At 35.8% G+C, this 18,191-nt stretch overlaps 3 protein-coding genes across 20 annotated transcripts; 1 reads left to right on the plus strand and 2 right to left on the minus strand.

Moving 5' to 3' along the window:
* Positions 1–439: 439 nt before the first annotated feature.
* LOC7489106 (protein LIGHT-DEPENDENT SHORT HYPOCOTYLS 4) lies at positions 440–1,567 on the plus strand. The gene has a single exon (XM_002317042.4). It carries the CDS (start codon positions 576–578, stop codon positions 1,284–1,286), a length of 711 nt encoding a protein of 236 aa, XP_002317078.1. The 5' UTR covers positions 440–575; the 3' UTR covers positions 1,287–1,567.
* A 328-nt stretch (positions 1,568–1,895) lies between these two features.
* LOC7489107 (pentatricopeptide repeat-containing protein At4g21300) lies at positions 1,896–7,767 on the minus strand. 18 transcript variants are annotated; one of them, XM_024581172.2, is made up of 5 exons: positions 5,016–7,767; positions 4,419–4,536; positions 4,204–4,349; positions 2,851–2,889; positions 1,896–2,623 (listed from the first exon to the last, which is right to left on the minus strand). In XM_024581172.2, the coding sequence occupies exon 1, from the start codon at positions 7,673–7,675 to the stop codon at positions 5,150–5,152; it is 2,526 nt and encodes an 841-aa protein (XP_024436940.1). In that variant the 5' UTR covers positions 7,676–7,767; the 3' UTR covers positions 1,896–2,623; positions 2,851–2,889; positions 4,204–4,349; positions 4,419–4,536; positions 5,016–5,149. The 18 variants fall into 18 exon arrangements, with proteins under 18 accessions (XP_024436940.1, XP_024436936.1, XP_024436937.1 ...); XM_024581168.2 differs by adding an exon at positions 3,872–3,973 and having other exon boundaries at positions 1,896–2,889; XM_024581169.2 differs by having other exon boundaries at positions 3,872–4,349.
* Positions 7,768–9,068: 1,301 nt separating this feature from the next.
* On the minus strand, positions 9,069–15,104 carry LOC7485155 (suppressor of mec-8 and unc-52 protein homolog 1). The gene is made up of 15 exons (XM_002317655.4): positions 14,945–15,104; positions 14,491–14,854; positions 14,055–14,103; positions 13,632–13,715; positions 13,238–13,341; positions 12,982–13,068; positions 12,845–12,898; positions 12,227–12,322; positions 11,518–11,645; positions 11,153–11,279; positions 11,004–11,063; positions 10,726–10,833; positions 10,284–10,384; positions 10,033–10,084; positions 9,069–9,445 (listed from the first exon to the last, which is right to left on the minus strand). Exons 1-15 carry the CDS (start codon positions 14,968–14,970, stop codon positions 9,347–9,349), a joined length of 1,539 nt encoding a protein of 512 aa, XP_002317691.1. The 5' UTR covers positions 14,971–15,104; the 3' UTR covers positions 9,069–9,346.
* Between the last annotated feature and the right edge of the window lie 3,087 nt (positions 15,105–18,191).

Raw genomic sequence — 18,191 nt, forward strand, 5'->3', positions numbered from 1 at the left:
TTCATGTATCAAAACTAAGGTTTTAATAACAACCACAACTTTATATTTTGTTTAGTTTTCACTTGAAAAAAGTTATAATTTATAGTTTGTTTAAATCTATTTTTTTAAATTGTAATTGTAAAGCTACTCTATTCGAAAATAAACTAATAGTTTTTCTTCTTACTTCAGCTAGCTAGAAATATATTATTTACGTCAGAATTGAAGGATTTGAGAGAGTTTTACATGCCATGGATGCAATCCCTTGTTCATCAAGGGAGATACCCCTTTAAAACACTTGTAAAGGGAGGGATAGGTGAAAAAAATTGAGGTGACATTTTTGTCATGATATTCAAACTGTCATCACTTACTGGACGTGGGTTTCTTTGCATGGGTCCCTCCTTTGTCTCCTTCTCCACATCTCACATCAACACTACCTCTTCCTCCTATTCCTCTATTTGATCCTTTGCTTATATATTCTCTTGCATGTCTCTCTTCTCTTCCATGAATTCTTTCCCTCCCCCTCTTCCCGTTTTATGTGATTCCTCAAGAAAATAAGCAGTCTCTTAATTAGCTCCATCCGCAACAAGACTTGTAACATGTCAGCTGCTGTTGCCGCCGCCGCCTCTGCGGCCACTATGTCACATAATTCTGCAAGAAGTGGCTCGTCAGGAACTCCTAAGAGCCACCAATTGCAGAAAGGAGTGCTATTACCACCATCATCACCAATATCATCACCACTACCATTGAGTCGTTACGAATCTCAGAAGCGACGAGACTGGAACACTTTCGGACAGTACCTAAGAAACCACAGGCCACCACTGGCACTGTCACGGTGCAGTGGAGCTCATGTTTTGGAGTTTTTGAGGTATCTTGATCAGTTTGGAAAGACCAAGGTGCATAACCAAGGTTGTCCATTTTTTGGCCACCCCCATCCACCATCTCCTTGCTCTTGCCCTCTCAAGCAAGCATGGGGCAGCCTTGATGCTCTCACCGGACGTCTCCGTGCTGCCTTCGAAGAGAACGGTGGACTGCCTGAGACAAACCCTTTTGGTGCACGCGCTGTGAGATTGTACTTAAGGGAAGTAAGAGATGCACAGGCAAAAGCTAGAGGGATAGCTTATGAGAAGAAGAAGAGAAAGAACCCAGTACAGCAGCAGCAGCAGAAGTCACAAACTGCAGGAAATGGCACTTACAGCCATGTTCAACAAGGTATTTGTAATGGTGGAACTGATGGATACGTTCCAAGAAATGTCCTGTCAAATGGAGCTGCTGTGATTAATGTTGGGGATGTGTACGTGTTCAACTAAGCCAATAAAAGTTGTTCTTAATTGGTCTAGGGTTTAGAAGGATATGTAATATGTAAGGTAATATTGTAATGCAAGTTAGGGTTTATCAGATGTTTAAGTACTTTTCCTTGTTATCTGTGCTAATGGTGTGTTAGATGTTTAAGAGAGAAAGCCATCATTTTCTCCTATTTTGGATCCTATGGTAACCAGGAATCATCAGTTAATCAAAATGTTTGTGAGATTTTCCTAAGATTTAGACAGCACAGAGACTGTAAGCAATATCTAAGATTATTTTTTCCCTCTATCAAGTTTTATTTTGTATTAGGTTTTGATTCTATGTGACCTATCTGTAACATTTTAATTTTCATTCAAAAGAATCCATTCTACATAGCAATGAAAAAACAGCAGAAAATAATCTTCATAACAAATTGAAAAGGTGATTGTCCATCCTAAGGCTATCTGTGTGATCTCATGAACATGATGGAACTATTTGAGCACAGAACATGTAAAAGGATTTCATTGTCCCACATAAAATTCTCTGTCTGTGGTGAACTATCTGAGAGAAATTGTGATTACCATATGAAAACTAAGTAATTCATACAGGTAGTTCTATATAGGGTAATGATGGGATTGGAAGATTAAATAAGATAATTAGTATTAAACAATCTTCTGTTTACAAAGAAAAACGGGCCATATTCAGTTAAACCCTAAGATTCTTCTTGACCAAGTCCCCCTTTTCTGCTCCTGTTTCAGTTTCCTTTGCTTGTGAAACTCTCTTTCCCATCTCTTTTTGCAATGTTTGAAGAAAAATCCAAAGATATGTATGTCTGCTCTTCTATGGGAAGTCTTTTGTATCCAAGACACCTTTTCATATCCACAAATCCTCTATTGGGAAGACCAAGTCTTCACGTTGACAACTTCCCTCTCTTTAGCAAAGTAGCGGTGGGTAGAGGTTTCTGCTTTAGATGGGCAGTTGAGCACATTATTTCCTTCAATTCATATCCCCCAACTTTAATCATTACTCTGTAGTGGTATATTTTCTGCATTATTTTATACCATCCAACTGATTGTTATCTCATGAATTTATTTAGAGGATTACAGATATTAGCATCTTATATGGATGACATCTGTTGCACACATTAGGCCCTACATGAGCTGGTATAATATGCAAATGTGATGTAATTTGATAAAATCATGTTGCAAATAACATAATCTTGTGTTTTACAAATTTCCATGTCAGGTCAGATGAATCTTCAAAGCTTGCTTCAATGATGTGAATTTAATTCTAGCCATAGAATCTCTTCAATGAAAAGAAGAATTGCAAGGAACTCCCAACTCCCTTAGAATTTACAACAGTCCTGCCAAGAAAGACACAGCTTGACTTCCATCATCGGTCATGAAACACAGAGAGATACAAAAAAGGAAATGCACTCTTTTAAGGAATAAGACACTGTCCACCCTGAAACAAACAAGATAGACCTGGAAAGATCTTTTAGGTACCAACTTCACCTCAGCAGATTTGCTTTAATGCCCAAAATTCCTATGCAGTAAGGGTTGGCTCCTGTAGATGGATATGTTTTCTTACCTGAATTGTATGTGAGCGCGGCCGCACTGTGTGGCTCACCTGTGGAAAAAAAATCTAGAATGCTATCACAGACAGCTGGTTCATTAAAATATATGCTCCAGATCAGAATCAAATTAAGACAGAAAGGTGCAAATTATGCTGGTAAGATTTGGAGATTATGTCCATGAAAGATGGGGCCTAGTTCTTAAAATAATCAGAGAAAGAGGATCTGGTCCTCACTTTAAGCAGCAAAGCATGGTGGGATTAGAATAGCAATACTTATCTTTTATTGCAACTTTGTATGCTATATAGCAATAAAGGGAATTGTTGATCCCCGGATGTCTTTGTATCAACTACGGAGTACCACTGCTCATCAGATACGAAAAGAATTTTTGCAGACATCATGCATCTTTGTCATATACATAATGAATATATCAAGGACAAACAATTCACAAGTTCAATTCAGAATGGCAAGGAATGTCACGGAGAGAATAAAGTACACCACGGACTTTAGTCTCAATACCAGTTCAGGATATGGTCATGTTTCTATTAGTAAGTTCTTATCCTTGAGAACTGCCTATGAACCAAGATGGTAATCATCAAACTGCCGAATATAAACCAGACCTGGGTGTGTGATTTGTGACATTTGCTAATTATCTTTGTTAGTCTATAGATTTTTTTCTGGCTACAGAAGAGCATGAGAATTTATCAACAAGAACATACAGGAATAGGGCATTCTTGTAAGGAGTTTACTTGATTATTGAGGTATTTGTGTTGCTTACTGTGCCCTTTTGTTTTCTTTGCCACTCTAGGCATTGCAAGATTGGTCCCTCACTTAAGAGTTCTAAAACAGAATTTTTGGCAAATACCATTCTTGAAGTCGAGGAGTAATAGACACGTTGATATTTTTAACTACCATCATCGTTCTCTCCATGTGCAGTCTTCTATATGTTGCACACCAAAGCAATGACGTCAAAATCAACTACAAAAGTTCTGTGTATATCAACAGACTTCTAATATCTATGCTATTGATCATCCTAACCTCAGTTCCAAATTCAAGTAGGACGCCAAACTTAGCATAGTGTTCACCGTGGCTGTGGAGTACCAATTGCTCTGGATAAATCTTTGGTAACCTGGACTCATCCTGTTTTCGATCAAAGGAGTTATCACCAAACTGCTGATCTAGTTGATAATGAGCTCTAATATCTGTTCAAATAAAACAGTAGTGAAAGTTCACAGTCCCGTGAAATTTGGATGGGGATAATCAAGGTGTTACAACTTACAAGGACAAGACACTAAAATTGACATGGGGATTACTAAGTAAGCAAGCGAGAGCTAGACAGAAAAAGAAAGAGTGAGCAGAGAGCAACTCACTGAAAAAGAATATGGCAATGATCAACAGGGAGCCGCCAATAAGGTTTCCTCAGCAAGAGAATGTTTCGTCATAAATTAAAACTGGTAGCATGGAAAAATCAGAAACCAAACCAACCTGTCCCATCCAACTACATTCCAACAGAAAACTGGTAGCACATGGTGTCAAACAGCAATGCACATACATGAGCATAATAGATATGGATACATACACCAACCTTAATGTTGAGTGCGAGAATTGTTCAAGACATGTCATCTATATCTTGTTTCATAACAGCCATTGCTAGAAATAAGGGGAAATGTGTCCCAAGAGGAAGCCCATCCTGAATAAGCCAACTGCCGAGTAGCCAAAGTTCGAGGGTCAGTAAATACAATAATGAAAAGATGCACCAAAGCAAATGTTGATGCGTCCATAAAATAAATAAAAATTAAAAATTGTAAGAAAAGGAGCATTTTAGAAGCAACTTGACTTCTAGAGAGCATGGTAGTCCATTACGTGATGCAACACAAATGTAGTGTATTAATGAGGCTTCATCATTTGAACAGTGAAAACAATCACATTTTCAAAGTATAAGGCTGCCTAGGGTAATACCTACTTAGAGTGTAAACATGGGGAAAAAAACTAGAGCAATCTGTGCAAGTTCTCTCTTTATTCGATTCTTGGTAAGCATGTCATGTTGCATGTAGTAATTTTTAGCTAAAAAAAAAACATTTTTTTGACACAGGACTACAAAGACAAAAATTAAATAAAAATAACCAGTTTCATTATTTGACACATACTGACATTAATAATAAACCACAAACAATTTCCTAACCTCGTTTGGATCAAAATCAGATGAGACAGAGAGGATGCTCGAGCCACAAATATCTTTCATGATCGCATCTGTTTCATCACTCCATTTCCTGCATTTATCTTAAAATTTCTTGTGCCATGTCCAATTCTCAAGATTCAATCATTTCCAAAACAAGCTACAGCTTGAGGAACATAACCAACTTTTCTTAACTCTAGGAGGAGACTCTTCAGCAAAGAATAGATCTGAGGAGATTCCGGGTGACTTCCATCTGCTGCAAAAAACACACAAGTGGTGTTGTTGACCTCAATCCAACTGCATCCAGGAACTTTCTGGACTCCTCTTTCTTTCATCAAATGTTGTATCTTATGCACACTCCTCCATTTTCCAGCATCAGCGAGTACATGAGTAAGCAATAAATAGTAACCAGAATTTTTTGGTTCCAAGTCAAGTAGATATCTTGAAGCCACTTCAGCAAGTTCAACATTGCCATGGACTCGACAGGCTCCCAGCAATGTGCCCCAAACACTGGCAGCAGGTGGAAATGGCATGCTTGTTATGACTTCAAACGCTTCATCCAAATGGCCTGCCCGGCCAAACAAATCTGCCATGCAAGCATAATGCTCCATTTGAGCTGGGATACCATATTCCTCAGTCATGCAGCGGAAGTAGCGAACTCCATCCTCGACCTGTCCAGCATGGCCGCAAGAAGATAATATAGTGAGAAAGGTGATATGATCTGGCTGAATTCCTTCTTCCAACATATTATGAAACAGAGCAAGAGAGTCCGCAAGGTAACCATGGTACCCATAAGCAGCAATGATGCTATTCCATGCAACTTCATTCTTCTCTTGCATCAAGTTGAACACCAGGCGAGCAATATTTAGTTTCCCACATTTGGCATACATGTTTATCAGTGCACTCATATCAAAAAGGTCAGACTCAAATGCACCTTTAATCATGAAACCATGAATCTCTTTCCCATAATGAAGCGCTGGAATGTTTGCACAAGCAGAGAGAGCAGCTGAAACAGTCACGCAATCATACTTCACTCCTTCCATCCCCATTTGACGGAAAAGATAAATGGCCTCCTCTGGTTTTCCATCCTGGGAAAAACTTGTGATTATAGAGTTCCAACAAATAGCATCCTTTATGGAAATTCTTCCAAAAATTAGGTGTGCAAGATCCAATCTTCCGCATTTTGCATACATGTTCATAATTGCACTTCCCACGGGACATTTCTCTTCTAACTCATTCTTGATGATGTAACCATGCAATTCTCTCCCCAATTTTATAGCAGCCAAACCAGCACATGCTGGCAAAATACTTGAAAATGTTAAAGCATTTGGAATCATTTTCTTTTGAAGTAACCACCTAAAGATTTCTAAAGCATCCTTATTCATACCATTAAGCACATAGCCTGAAATCATAGCCGTATAAATAACAATATCAAATTTTGTGCTTAGATTAAACATCTTGCATGCCATCACGGCATCCCTGCATTTAAAGTACAAGTCAATAAGAGCACTGTTCAAGTACACATCCAAAATCACACCATGCCTCACTATATAACCATGAATTTCCTTAATTTGCTTGAGACTCGATGACTCAGCAAGTGATGGGAGGAAACTAGTAAAAGTGATGGAGTCTGGTTTAATACCGGCAGATATCATCTCATTAAACAACATCGAAGCATCATCCATAAACCCATTTTGTACATACCCACCAATCATCCTATTCCAAACCACCAAATCAATCTGAGGCATCATATCAAATAATTTACGTGCATCGCCCAATTGCCTGCCTTTTGAATACACAGTCACTAGTGTATTCCCCACCAGAGGAACAAAATCTAACCCGCTACGAACAACAAGCCCGTGAAGCTGTCTACCATACTCAACCATTGCCTCAGAACAAGAGATAGAAAGAACACAAGCAAACGTCACGGAATCAGGCTTAGCTTCAGAGCTCATCATATCCTTAAACAACTTAATAGCACTATCAGACTCCCCACACTGTACATAACCGTTAATCATCACATTCCACAAAACACAATCTTTATCAATCATTTTATCAAAAAAGCGCCTAGCATCCTCTATACAGCCATTATCGGCATACAACTTGATCAAAGAACTAGCAACAAACATATCCAAATCAAAACCCATCTCCAAAATCATATCTTGAATCACCTTCCCTAATCTCACATTATTCAAACCAGTGCAACACTTAATCACAGGAGGGAAAGTATACTTATCAGGAAACACACCACAACCCAACATTTTGAAATAAAACAATAAAGCAAAATCAAAACAACCCAATTTCACTAACCCTCTAATCATCCAATTCCAAGGCATGGCATAATAAAACTCAAGCTGATAAAAAAGCTTCTTAGCATCCACGAAACTATTACATAGCACATACATACCCAACATTTTCCCACCCAACAAGCCATTGTTGGTGATGTTTATTCCACTAACAACGAATTGGGCATGTAGTTGTTTTGCTTGTTCAAGTTTTGTACTTGGTTTTTGCAAGATTGATTCAAGTTGGGTGGCTAAAGAGTGTTCGGTGCTTAAAAAGATTGGATCTTTAAAGCCTTTTTTGAAGTTTGTGTGTAAAGACTTCGACTTTAGCCAAGTATTTGTGAAATGTCTGTGTATTGAAGGTAGTTTTGTGTAGGACATCCTCAGTGTTTCGGTTTCTTGGCCTTCTGGTACGAGGTTAATGAGTTATTATGCAGGGTTTAAACGGTCATGATTGAGGGGTATTTTTGGGTTTAGAGAGAATAAGGGTATATATGGAAAAACAAAATTCTTTTATTTTTATTTTTTGGTTTAAGATCGTTACTTTTAACACACCAATTATTTATGATTGTATCGAAAACAAAATAATTATAGAGTGATTAAGGAAATTTATTTTTTTCTGAGTTCAAATTTAAAAATAAATATTATAAAAATTTATTTTTCTAAACACACCAAACTAATGCAAGAGATATGTTCAATCATATATATATATATATATATATATATATATATAAAGAATTAGACTGATTTATTTATTTTTACCTTTCGAGTTCAAATTTTAAAATCTACATTAAAAAAATTATTTGTCAACTGATGTAGGAAATATGCATTTAGATCATATTAAAAAAATATTTAGTTTCTATTTATGTAAAAAATTCTAAGAAGAGAGAACAATTAAAAGAGAAAGAAATTCTATTTTTTTAGTGCTATGCCATTTGACCCCCTTTTGTATTTATTGTTAGTAAAATCACCTAAATTAAAATTTCCAGACTTAAATTGAACAATTACTTTTAAGAAATCTTATACTTTCTTTAAAAATAAATGAATGAATTGCTTAGTAAATTAATTTTCTTTGAATAACACATGAACATCATATATTTATATAAAAAAAATGAAAGATAAATCAAAATATTTCACTGTTTTCCGTTTTAGTAAATAGAACTACTAAATGATTTAATTAAGATTCATACAAACTAAAATTTAATATGCTTAAAATAAGATAATTGACAGCGGTTAATTTTCAAATATTTAAGGTTGATTGAGAGCGGTTAATTTTCAAATATTTAAGGTTGTTTACCATGTAATTAAATATTAGTTAATTACTATGTATATAATAAAAATAATTAAAGTTAGTTAATTTTAAAAGATTAAAGCTATTTTTGTTCTTTAAATAAAATAAACAATTTTCCTTTAAAAAAAAAATTACTATGCTTTTTAATATACCTTATAACTGTTTTTATAAAAATCACCTTCCATTCTTAAAGATTAAGCAACAAACACCTTTCTAGTACTTTAAAGCAAAGCAATATAAGGTTTTTTTTTTAAAAAAAAAAAAAGAAAGAAGGTGAAACAGGTTGTAAGGAAAAGCTTCCTTCAAGGCTATCCTCCCCTGAACCGGAAGAGAGTGGTTGCAACTCAGCAGGGCAAATAAGAACAGCTCAGAACTCAGAAGAATACGTTCATAAATGGCAGCTCCAAGTGTACGTGGGGCAAGATAATTCATCGCGCGCACGTGCCGTGAATGCGAGGGCGATGCAGGTTGACAGAGAGAATATAACAGCCATCTGAACTAGTTTTGCTATACAAGAAATGTAATCAAAATCTTCAACTACAACAAAGAATCTCTCTTCCAAATGATGCAGGAAAATAAACAAGTCTTCCGGTCTATACCAGTCAGTTGCTATCAGTTCCTAACTCTTGCACTCTGACAGGCCAGTTACAGGCGGCTCTTTGACAATTGGAAGTCGATCTTGAAAAGATGCGATTAACAAATGATAACAGAGCTAAAAGGAGTCTTGCATGAGGGAAGTAAATACGGTCAATGCAGAAAATTCATGGCTTCCATAATTTCATTGTGGAATCTTCGCTGTAGGTGGCAAGAAGATTCCTATGAGGATGATGGGTCACGCCTATTACATCCTTCTCGTGAACCTGGCAGTATCAAAGGTCAAAACATGCACTTGCAAAGTTAGAATGACCTACGCACGAAATGGCACATAATAAGCAGAAAGCCAAAACGACCAAGTATGTAATTTCTTTAGCTGGTTTTAAGGACAGCTTCTGTATTACAACATTCATGCACAAACATGAAACTACATGCTCAGAGAAGGTTGTCCCTGACACTAAGATAAACGACAAACACCAATCCATACAGTGTGGACATGGAGGTTAGGGGTTAAAATTTGTTGGCCCCGAAAAGCAATGATGACACAAATGAATTAGCAGAAATAAATTTCATAGCAGCTTAACATCATGTAAACTTGTTATCCTGAACCGTATCATATATCACCCTAAAAGCCCTCCCTGGTAGTTGAAACAAGGACCACGTCCTGCCTAGATTCTTCCTTTTCTTCCCTCATTTTTATTGTCTCCCTTCTGGGTTTATACCACAACACTCGATTGAGAATAAGTTTATTTTTACAAAATGTACATTGGTTGCCGGTTATAAATGATGGGGAAAAGGACAAAATAGAGAGCAACCCAAAACCCTAGATCCTGCCACCCTAGTGAAAACTCACCTTCATTAGATGCTCTAGTTTGCCAGATTGGTAGCTGAAGCAGTAAATATTCCTGCATGCAATTTTGAGGACTGTTATTAACAAAATTAAACCATCTCAAACGCCCATCTCTCCAACTTATTCTCAGTAATAGATTGACATTTTCATTTCATCTCTCTCTTCATTTCTAAGATAACTCTTATTTTATGAGAAAAATAAATACAGAACAAGGTTGTAAATTTTACACAAGAACCAGATGGACAAAGGAATACCTGTCTTCACCAACACAGTAGATCCATTCCCCTTTTGGTGATATACAGGCTGCAGCAAAATCTCCACCTTCTCTTTTACCGGAAGAAAAGCTCTTCACAACCTGCATCACAATCACGCAAAGCAATATGTCATTGATAATGAATTATCTAAACTCCTCTACTTATACACTCTGAAAAAGTTTCAGTGAACAAAAACAAAGTGCCTGAACCAGTAAAACATAGAATCGTAGTCTATCTATAGAATGATTATCAGTTTATATTTGCTTTTGTGGTGGTCTAAGGCTAGTGAAATATGCTAGAAGATGCTACAAAATGTCATGGTTTGCTGCCAAAAAGTAGCAGTACACTATATAAAATTTGGTCCCAACCCCAAAACCCAAACATGGCAGAGCAACAGATGAGTGGCATAATATTAGCATCAGCTCGAGTTAAGAGAAACTACCTGTCCTTGAAGTGTCATAATGCATATCGATGATGTCTTGTTACATACAACAATATGATCAGTGTTTTTTGGGAAAAGATGAACAGAGTTCACAGAAGCATCACCTCCCTAACAATCCACACAAGCAGCGATAATCAGCCACGTGTTATAGAAGGCAAAAGGCAAGACATATAGCAAGAAGCAAGATGAATTAAAAGTATTCTATCCCAGGTAAGCCACACAAAACAATGCAGCTAACTCAATCTCATGATCATGCACATTGCATTGAGAAAAAGTACCCTCAATGGCGGTGGTGGCCTGAATGTATGTATACAGTCTGTACTCTTCATATCCCAAACCTATTAGGAAAAAAATTGGAATCTGTTATGCAAGCTAGTGAAAAGAAGTGTAACCTCATGAAAACACTGCACTTTAATGTGTGACTTACCTTGACCGTGCAATCACTGGAGGCAGTAATAACACGAGTCCCATCACTAGTGAAGATGGCATCATTCACATAGGATGCATGTCCACGGAATTCTTTTAACAACTTCCCAGATTTTAGGCCATGAATTCTACAACAAAGTAAAATATAGTTATTTAAAAGAAAATAAGGGAAAATGATTGTTGTATGGATATGGAAATGACTAAAGTTAGAAACTCAGTGACCACATGGGTTACATAGAAAAAAAAGATACTAGTCTTAAGTGGTGTCATCTCCAAACCACGAGCTGCATTATAGTCATTAAGAGGGTCAATATAGACAATTAATTTGCTATGCACACAAAAAAATGTCCATTGCTGTAAACGAACCTCGCTGTGCTGTCAAAGGATGCACTTAGCAGCTGGCTTCCATCACGAGAGAAAGCAAGACTTGTGACTCCCTGAGAATGTGCACGTTCAAGACGACGCAAGCATTGACCAGTCCTTATACGCCAGACCTGAGAAAAGGTACATTTTAGACTAAGTTTCTTAAAAAGACGGCAATATCAAATTCCAAATTTAAATCATTTTTTTTCCATACGTCCTCACCAGCAATGCAAATTTCACCACAGCTGAAAAAACACAAGCTTAATTGTAAAGGAGAGCTAAAACATCAATGTTATCATTATGTATATAAAAATAAAATGTTTTCCTACACTCATGAAGCATTCTCTTAGTCCTAAAATCTGCAAGTCAATAAACTCAAATACATGCAACCTTAATAAAAACTAAAGTTTCAGGTCCTAAGAACTTTTTGCATTTCATCTTGTTCATTAATTTTTTAGCTCCCTGATTCTCTTGAGAAAAACTTCCCACTTCCCCTCCCAATAGAGTTACCAAATTGTCTCAAGAACTCGTACTTCACAAGATCTATTAAACTCATGCCTCTATTCTCTCAGAAGGGAGCTTTATGGATAATATAAGATCCACAGCCATCAAGAGAACTAGAGAAGATAAAATTAGATATCATGTAGGATATATGAAAGAGAGAGAATTCAGAGCTACAACATAGATGCAAGCATGTAAGGGTATGACTTACTTTGATCTTCCCATCTTTCGCTCCAGATGCAAGCATCTCAGAATCTCGGCTAAAATCAACACAGAGGACAGGATCATCGTGCATCATAAAAGTTTCCTGGAAAGATTTTACATTTTTACCAGTAAATATACAACTAGTAAAGAACAACTCCACTGAAAACTATTTAATCCTAAATCAATTTGAAACAATCAAAGGATACATGGAAATAATCCCTTCAATTATCTACTTTTCATTCTTTCTCTACTCATGTTTTGGCACATGCTTGAGGTAATTGACTGCCTGTGAACCTTTACAAAATACAGGACACCAATGAAGACCTAATTTGGGATTCTGTAATAATACAGAGCATGTCATCACCGGAGCAGCATCTGTTTAGAGTGGTGAATGGAAGAGTGTTCAGTTTTGGATGATATATGATGCAGGGATCAACCTTCGATGTTTATTTTTCGAGATGTCAGTCCATAATACTGGATAGATGAAATAATGGTATAGGAATTGATCAGGTGAGGTTTGGGAATGCATGAAAACTTATCAATAGAAGAGAGTACACTATCTCCTTCCTGGTATTGATAACATTAAAAGCAAGCAAACACAAAGGGTTATAAAAAGAAAACTCACATCAGCCTGGTACTGAAGATCCTTTTTGAGCTTTCCACTTACATAATCCCACACCTAGCGGTGATCAACAAATAAAATATCACTAAATATCCATTCACTAATCTTTCATCATCTGGAAGCAGTTTCCAAAAGGATACCTCAATGAACCCATCAATAGAACATGAAACAAGGAATTGCCCATCTGGAGAGAATTTAGCACATTCAGCATGACTTTTTGTTCCAAACTGCAGAAGAACACAGCAGGGTGTAATATGAGGAGCTAACAATTTAAGGACGCAATATAAATATATATATGACTGTACAAACTACAAAGTAATACATGCAAACCAAATAAAAATAACAATCGCTTTTAGTCAAAAAAATCTGCGTAGTAAATTTGGATAATGCACCTACCTTTATGGTATGTGTAAGAGTTGTTGGGTACATATCATCAATATCTTGTTTCATGGCTGCTGTTCCTCGGAATAGATCAAACTGAGTTCCCGGAGGAAGCAACCCTGGATGAGGAAAACAAAAAAGCTTCCATTATCTTTGCAGTGAAAGTAAATGACAAGAAAGTGTATCACGTTTCCCAATGCCCACTCCCATGAGCAGAGGCAGTATCCAGATTTTGAATACATTAAGTTCGTAAAAAAAAAAGCATGCATGCTGAAAAAAAAGGAAAAATTTAATAAGAAGAGCATTTTTTAGAGGCAACATGAATTCCCTTACCATCCAAGTGAAACAAAACAATATTAACGAGGCTTCCTCCATTATGTATAAAGTTTCATTTTGAAGCGGAACATACCTTGGTGTTGCTGCCACTTGAGAGCCTGACCAATTAGAGCCATTAATCTTGAAGGTGGAACCACACTAACTTCTGCAGCAAGGGCTGAATACGGAACAAGAAAAATCACTCGTAAAACTAAAAAGGAACAGGAAACAAAAGCATAACGAGAGCAAGCAATCCAACAACTGCTCTGAAAGTTATAGAAAACAAAAAAAATTAACCCTTTCTCTAGTTGTCTTGATTCACGGTGTTCGAAACAAAATCTGTTAATCATTCTTCTAGTTGCCTCGATTTACCAATTAAATCCTTCACATTTCAACAGTATTCATTCCCTGCATTCTATTCTACAGTTGACTCTAATTTAAACTTCCAGAATCTTCACAAATGTACACAGCAACCACTAAGCACACAAACAGAGGGAAAAATCAAGAAAAGAAAAACCTTGAGCAATCTGTGCACGTCGTTTCTCCTTGGTTGATTCTTGATAAGCCTGTCATATTTCACACAATTCCCAGGTCTCAGGCCCAAAAAACTCAGATATTCACTTATTAGAAACAAAAGTCTAAATCTTCACTACTCCCATTGTAAGCTACAACTTCCATTCAAATCCCATTATTAATGTACTAACACCAACTACACTTTCGAAACCAAAGTGCATTAAAAAATCCAAAATTTAACTAAAATCAACAAAACTCATTACAAAACAAACCATAAAACACAAGCATTAAGAAGAGCAAAGCACAACACCGATAACACTTTCGAAACCAAAGAACATTAAAAATCCAAAATTTAACCAAAATCAAGAAAACCCATCACAAAACAAACCATAAGACACACAGAAAAGCAGAAAAAAAACATTCCTTTTTTTCTCACCCACCTCATTAGGATCAAAATAAGTTCTAACAAGCAAATGCTCGAGCCTCAAATATCTCTCCGGCTGTTCCTGCTTCATGACACCCATAGCTTGAGTCTGTCTTAAAATAGCACGAGCAGTATCCAATTCTCGTAACTCAATCATTTCTAACACAATCTGTTCGTACAAATCTTCTAACTTATTCCTCGGCAACTTAAGTTGCGCCACTTGAGGCAAGATCGTGTCCCATCTTCCTCCGTTTATGTCTGCCACGAATGTTTCAATGCTGTCAACTGTGTTTAAGGAGACTTGACATTCGTTTTGTAGGGTTTGGAATGTTTGGTGCAGAGAGTGTTCTTTGCAGAACTGCAGCACAATTTTTATTACACTGAAAAAGAAAAACAATTAAAAAAAGTATCAGGGGAAGGAAATTCAAGTGCTGTGTCGTGTTTTTTTAAGGAGAGGAAGCAGAACTTACTCGCGAGCTTCGATTTCGAGTGCCATGTTTGGTGTGTTGAGGAGGGAGAGAGGAGGTGTTAGGGTTTTTGATTTTGCTGGAGAAGAAGAGGACGAAAGAGAGTGAATTTTTAAATTTCTGGTTTTGAGTTCGGTTTTGTGTATATACTTTTCCCAATTCTCAATTTAGTCCTAATGTTAAAACTTCTATCAATTGAGTTTCTAACCTTTCATTTAAAGTTATTTTAGGCTCGGATTAGCAAAATGATCGCTCATACTTGTAAATAAACTATTTACGTTTAGAGTTTATATAAAACTCCATCAATCTAATATTTAACATTTAACGGGGGTTAGATTTAAAAAAAAAATTAAAATTGACCTGATTTTACCATATCAACCTGCTGAATTCATTTACAACATGATTAGAACATGATTTGTTTTCTTAAAAAAAATTATTAAAAACAATATCATATTGATTAACCTGAATTAACCAACTAATCTCGTGACTAGATATCTTTGACTGAATATGTTTAATTACTTTATACTTGAATGGTTTCGACTACCATAGAATGAAATTCATCAATCATTAATCATTCATTTGATATTAAATCTTATTGTTATTCTCTAAAATAAACTATCAATCAATTTCAAGATAAAGATTGTCATTAACAACTATTAGAAACTCTTACACATGTATATTTATTGAAGACTCAGTCAATTTTTTTGTTCTTAATGGTTAAGGGTTCCTCTATTATGTTTATTTTCTTCATTATTTTCACAAAAGAGAAGGAAAGATAACTTAACCTTTCATAAATAGCTAAATTATCACCAAGTCTTCAAAGGAGAGAACTCTTAGTATCATTTGGTATGAAGATGTTTAACCTATGTTTAGTTAACCAAAGGACTTGATTAAATTCCAAGATTGTTTGGGGACTATTGCCACAAAGTAACTTACTCAATAGTTGACTGTGTAGTTTATGAGATTCAATACATTTCATCTTTTAAGTTAACAAAGGTGCCTTTAGTTTCACTAATATAATAGAAATTTAGTAATTTATAAGGTCGCGCTACGTTGCGGTTTGAATAAAAAAAATTGAACGTAAAAAAAATCTCTAAGTCATAAGGAACTACTTAGAATTATTATTGAACACAACCTAATATGTCAACCTTAAAGCATCCCGGCCTGTCTCTTTGCATAGTCTAGATTTAAAATTAAACCGTGTGAGAGTTGCCATGATTTGAACTAATTGACTAAGAGGAAGGCACCCCGGGTGACAAGTAAAAAGTGTGGTTTGACTTTAAAAAAAAATTAAGATGACCTTTTTTTATTGAAACGACAACATATTGGATTAACTCAGACTTTGCAGTGTAACCCGCCAAATCAGCAATCTGGGTGATTGACTCTAGCGAGTCTAAGAGCTTTGTTTCTTAAACTGTTTTTTACTTAATTAAACAATAAAAAATATACATTCATGAAATTGAGCACAAAACAAATGTCAGGATATTTATTTGAGACTACAATAACCTTAAAGAAAGCAAACCTGAACAATTTATCAAAACAAGTTCAAAATCAAGCAAATATTGAATGATAAAATTGAGAAAATAATTATGAAATAAAAAAGATGGGGGGAAAGGTAAAAAAAAAAAACCATTTATCACTTATGAAAAAGGTGGTTGCACCTCAAACATTTTAATAAAAAAAATATAATTGTCAGATAATAATGAAGTCGTGAAATACCTTAAACATGATCTTGCTTTTCTTTTTACCTAGTAACACATGGTATTTGTAGATACTAGGGCTACATAAGCTTACTCGGTGGAGAGAGAAAAGAGATAATATTTATTTTCCTAAAAAATTGAGTCATTGGTTAGCATGTCACACTTGCTATTGGTGGATAGGTTGGCACTTGAGAGTAGTATACTATCAGTGATAAGGGTGACAAGCTATAAAAGTTGGTGCAGAATCAAGTTTAAAGTAGCCATTAATGAAAAAGATTGTCAAACCAAGATTAAAGATAACCTCTAGTGGAAAGGTTAGCCTAAAATAGTTTGGGAAAAGTTGTTATTTGTGAGAGATAATGGCTATTGCAGGCTAGTAATAGGGTTCGGTTGGGCTTATCTAAGGATGATGAGGGTTTGGTTGGTGATGAGAGGGTTTAGATTGGGCTAAAGAGGAGAGATTCGGTTAGGCTACCTTGTTTCCTTTTTTTTTTCTCTTTCCTCATGCTTAGCCTCAATTGAGCTAGTGGGGTTTGGTTAGGCTAGCTTTCAGCTCACATCTTGTTCTTTCCTCCTTATTCCCTCATTCTCTTCTCTCTCTTCCCCTCTTTTCTCCATTCTCTTATCTCGATTGGGCCACCAACGTCTGGAGTCGAATGAGCCTATTACCATGCTTTTTTTTGCCCCACCCAATACATTTCAATAGAGTAGGGTTAATGCTTTAATTTGTTCTTTTATAACAATGTTTTTTCTCTAATATATCCTTATAATCTAAATTTAGTTAACTTGATCCTTGAATATACGTTAAAACTAATCACGTGATGCAGCTAATCACGTGATGCAGGGCTAGAAGGGAAGCAAAGGCCCAAGCCCAGGCCCCTGCAAAACATTTGAAAATTTTATATTACTTAGTGGTTAAATACATGGGAAAGAATAATAATTTTTTTTTAAATAGATGGGCTATTCCTTTACTAGATGTAAGGAATAATAGACCTTTGCTCTCTCTTTACTTTAATTTTCTTTACTTTATGCTAAGCTCGCTTGGCTATATGTGGAAAGAAACAAAAAAATTTCTCAGTTCAATTATCTTCTTTTTGAGCCAAACACAAAGGGTAAAAAATAGAATCGAGAACAAAAAGAGCAAAAGGCAAAGGCTAAGACAGAGCCAGCAAAATTAATTAATCTTTGATCAAAACAAGGTAATTGGTAACCCAAACTTAAAATCTATTTTTTTTCTTGTTTTGGGATGTTTGTTAAGAATTTGATGAGTGTTTTTTCCTAATTGTGTTGTTTTTGCCAAAAAAATTGAATTGTTTTTATAGATGAATGTTGTTTTCCTAATTAATTGGATATTTTACACATAATGAAGAATGTTATCAGAATTACTGATGTGCTTTGCTAAGCCTTGCAACAAAAATCTCAATACATTTTAAATGCTATGAATTTGGTGACTACCACAAAGACTTTGATTCAAAAGCTATAAGATGATAGTTGAGAAATTTTTTTAGAAGAAGTGACATCATTTTATAAGCATCAAGACATTGAAGTTC

This window comes from Populus trichocarpa, chromosome 11 (genome assembly GCF_000002775.5).
Source record: "Populus trichocarpa isolate Nisqually-1 chromosome 11, P.trichocarpa_v4.1, whole genome shotgun sequence".
Taxonomy (NCBI): Eukaryota; Viridiplantae; Streptophyta; class Magnoliopsida; order Malpighiales; family Salicaceae; genus Populus; species Populus trichocarpa.

What these genes read in the sequence shown, in the direction of transcription:
- LOC7489106 (XM_002317042.4), top strand. Translation starts at nt 576, where the DNA reads ATGTCAGCTGCTGTTGCCGCCGCCGCCTCTGCGGCCACTATGTCACAT.
- LOC7489107 (XM_024581165.2), bottom strand. Translation starts at nt 7,675, where the DNA reads ATGTCCTACACAAAACTACCTTCAATACACAGACATTTCACAAATACT.
- LOC7485155 (XM_002317655.4), bottom strand. Translation starts at nt 14,970, where the DNA reads ATGGCACTCGAAATCGAAGCTCGCGA. An exon ending in TACTGTGTTGGTGAAGACAG is followed by an intron (nt 10,085 to 10,283) that starts GTATTCCTTTGT and finishes AATTGCATGCAG; the next exon opens with GAATATTTACTGCTTCAGCT. An exon ending in AACTAGAGCATCTAATGAAG is followed by an intron (nt 9,446 to 10,032) that starts GTGAGTTTTCAC and finishes TGATACTGCCAG; the next exon opens with GTTCACGAGAAGGATGTAAT.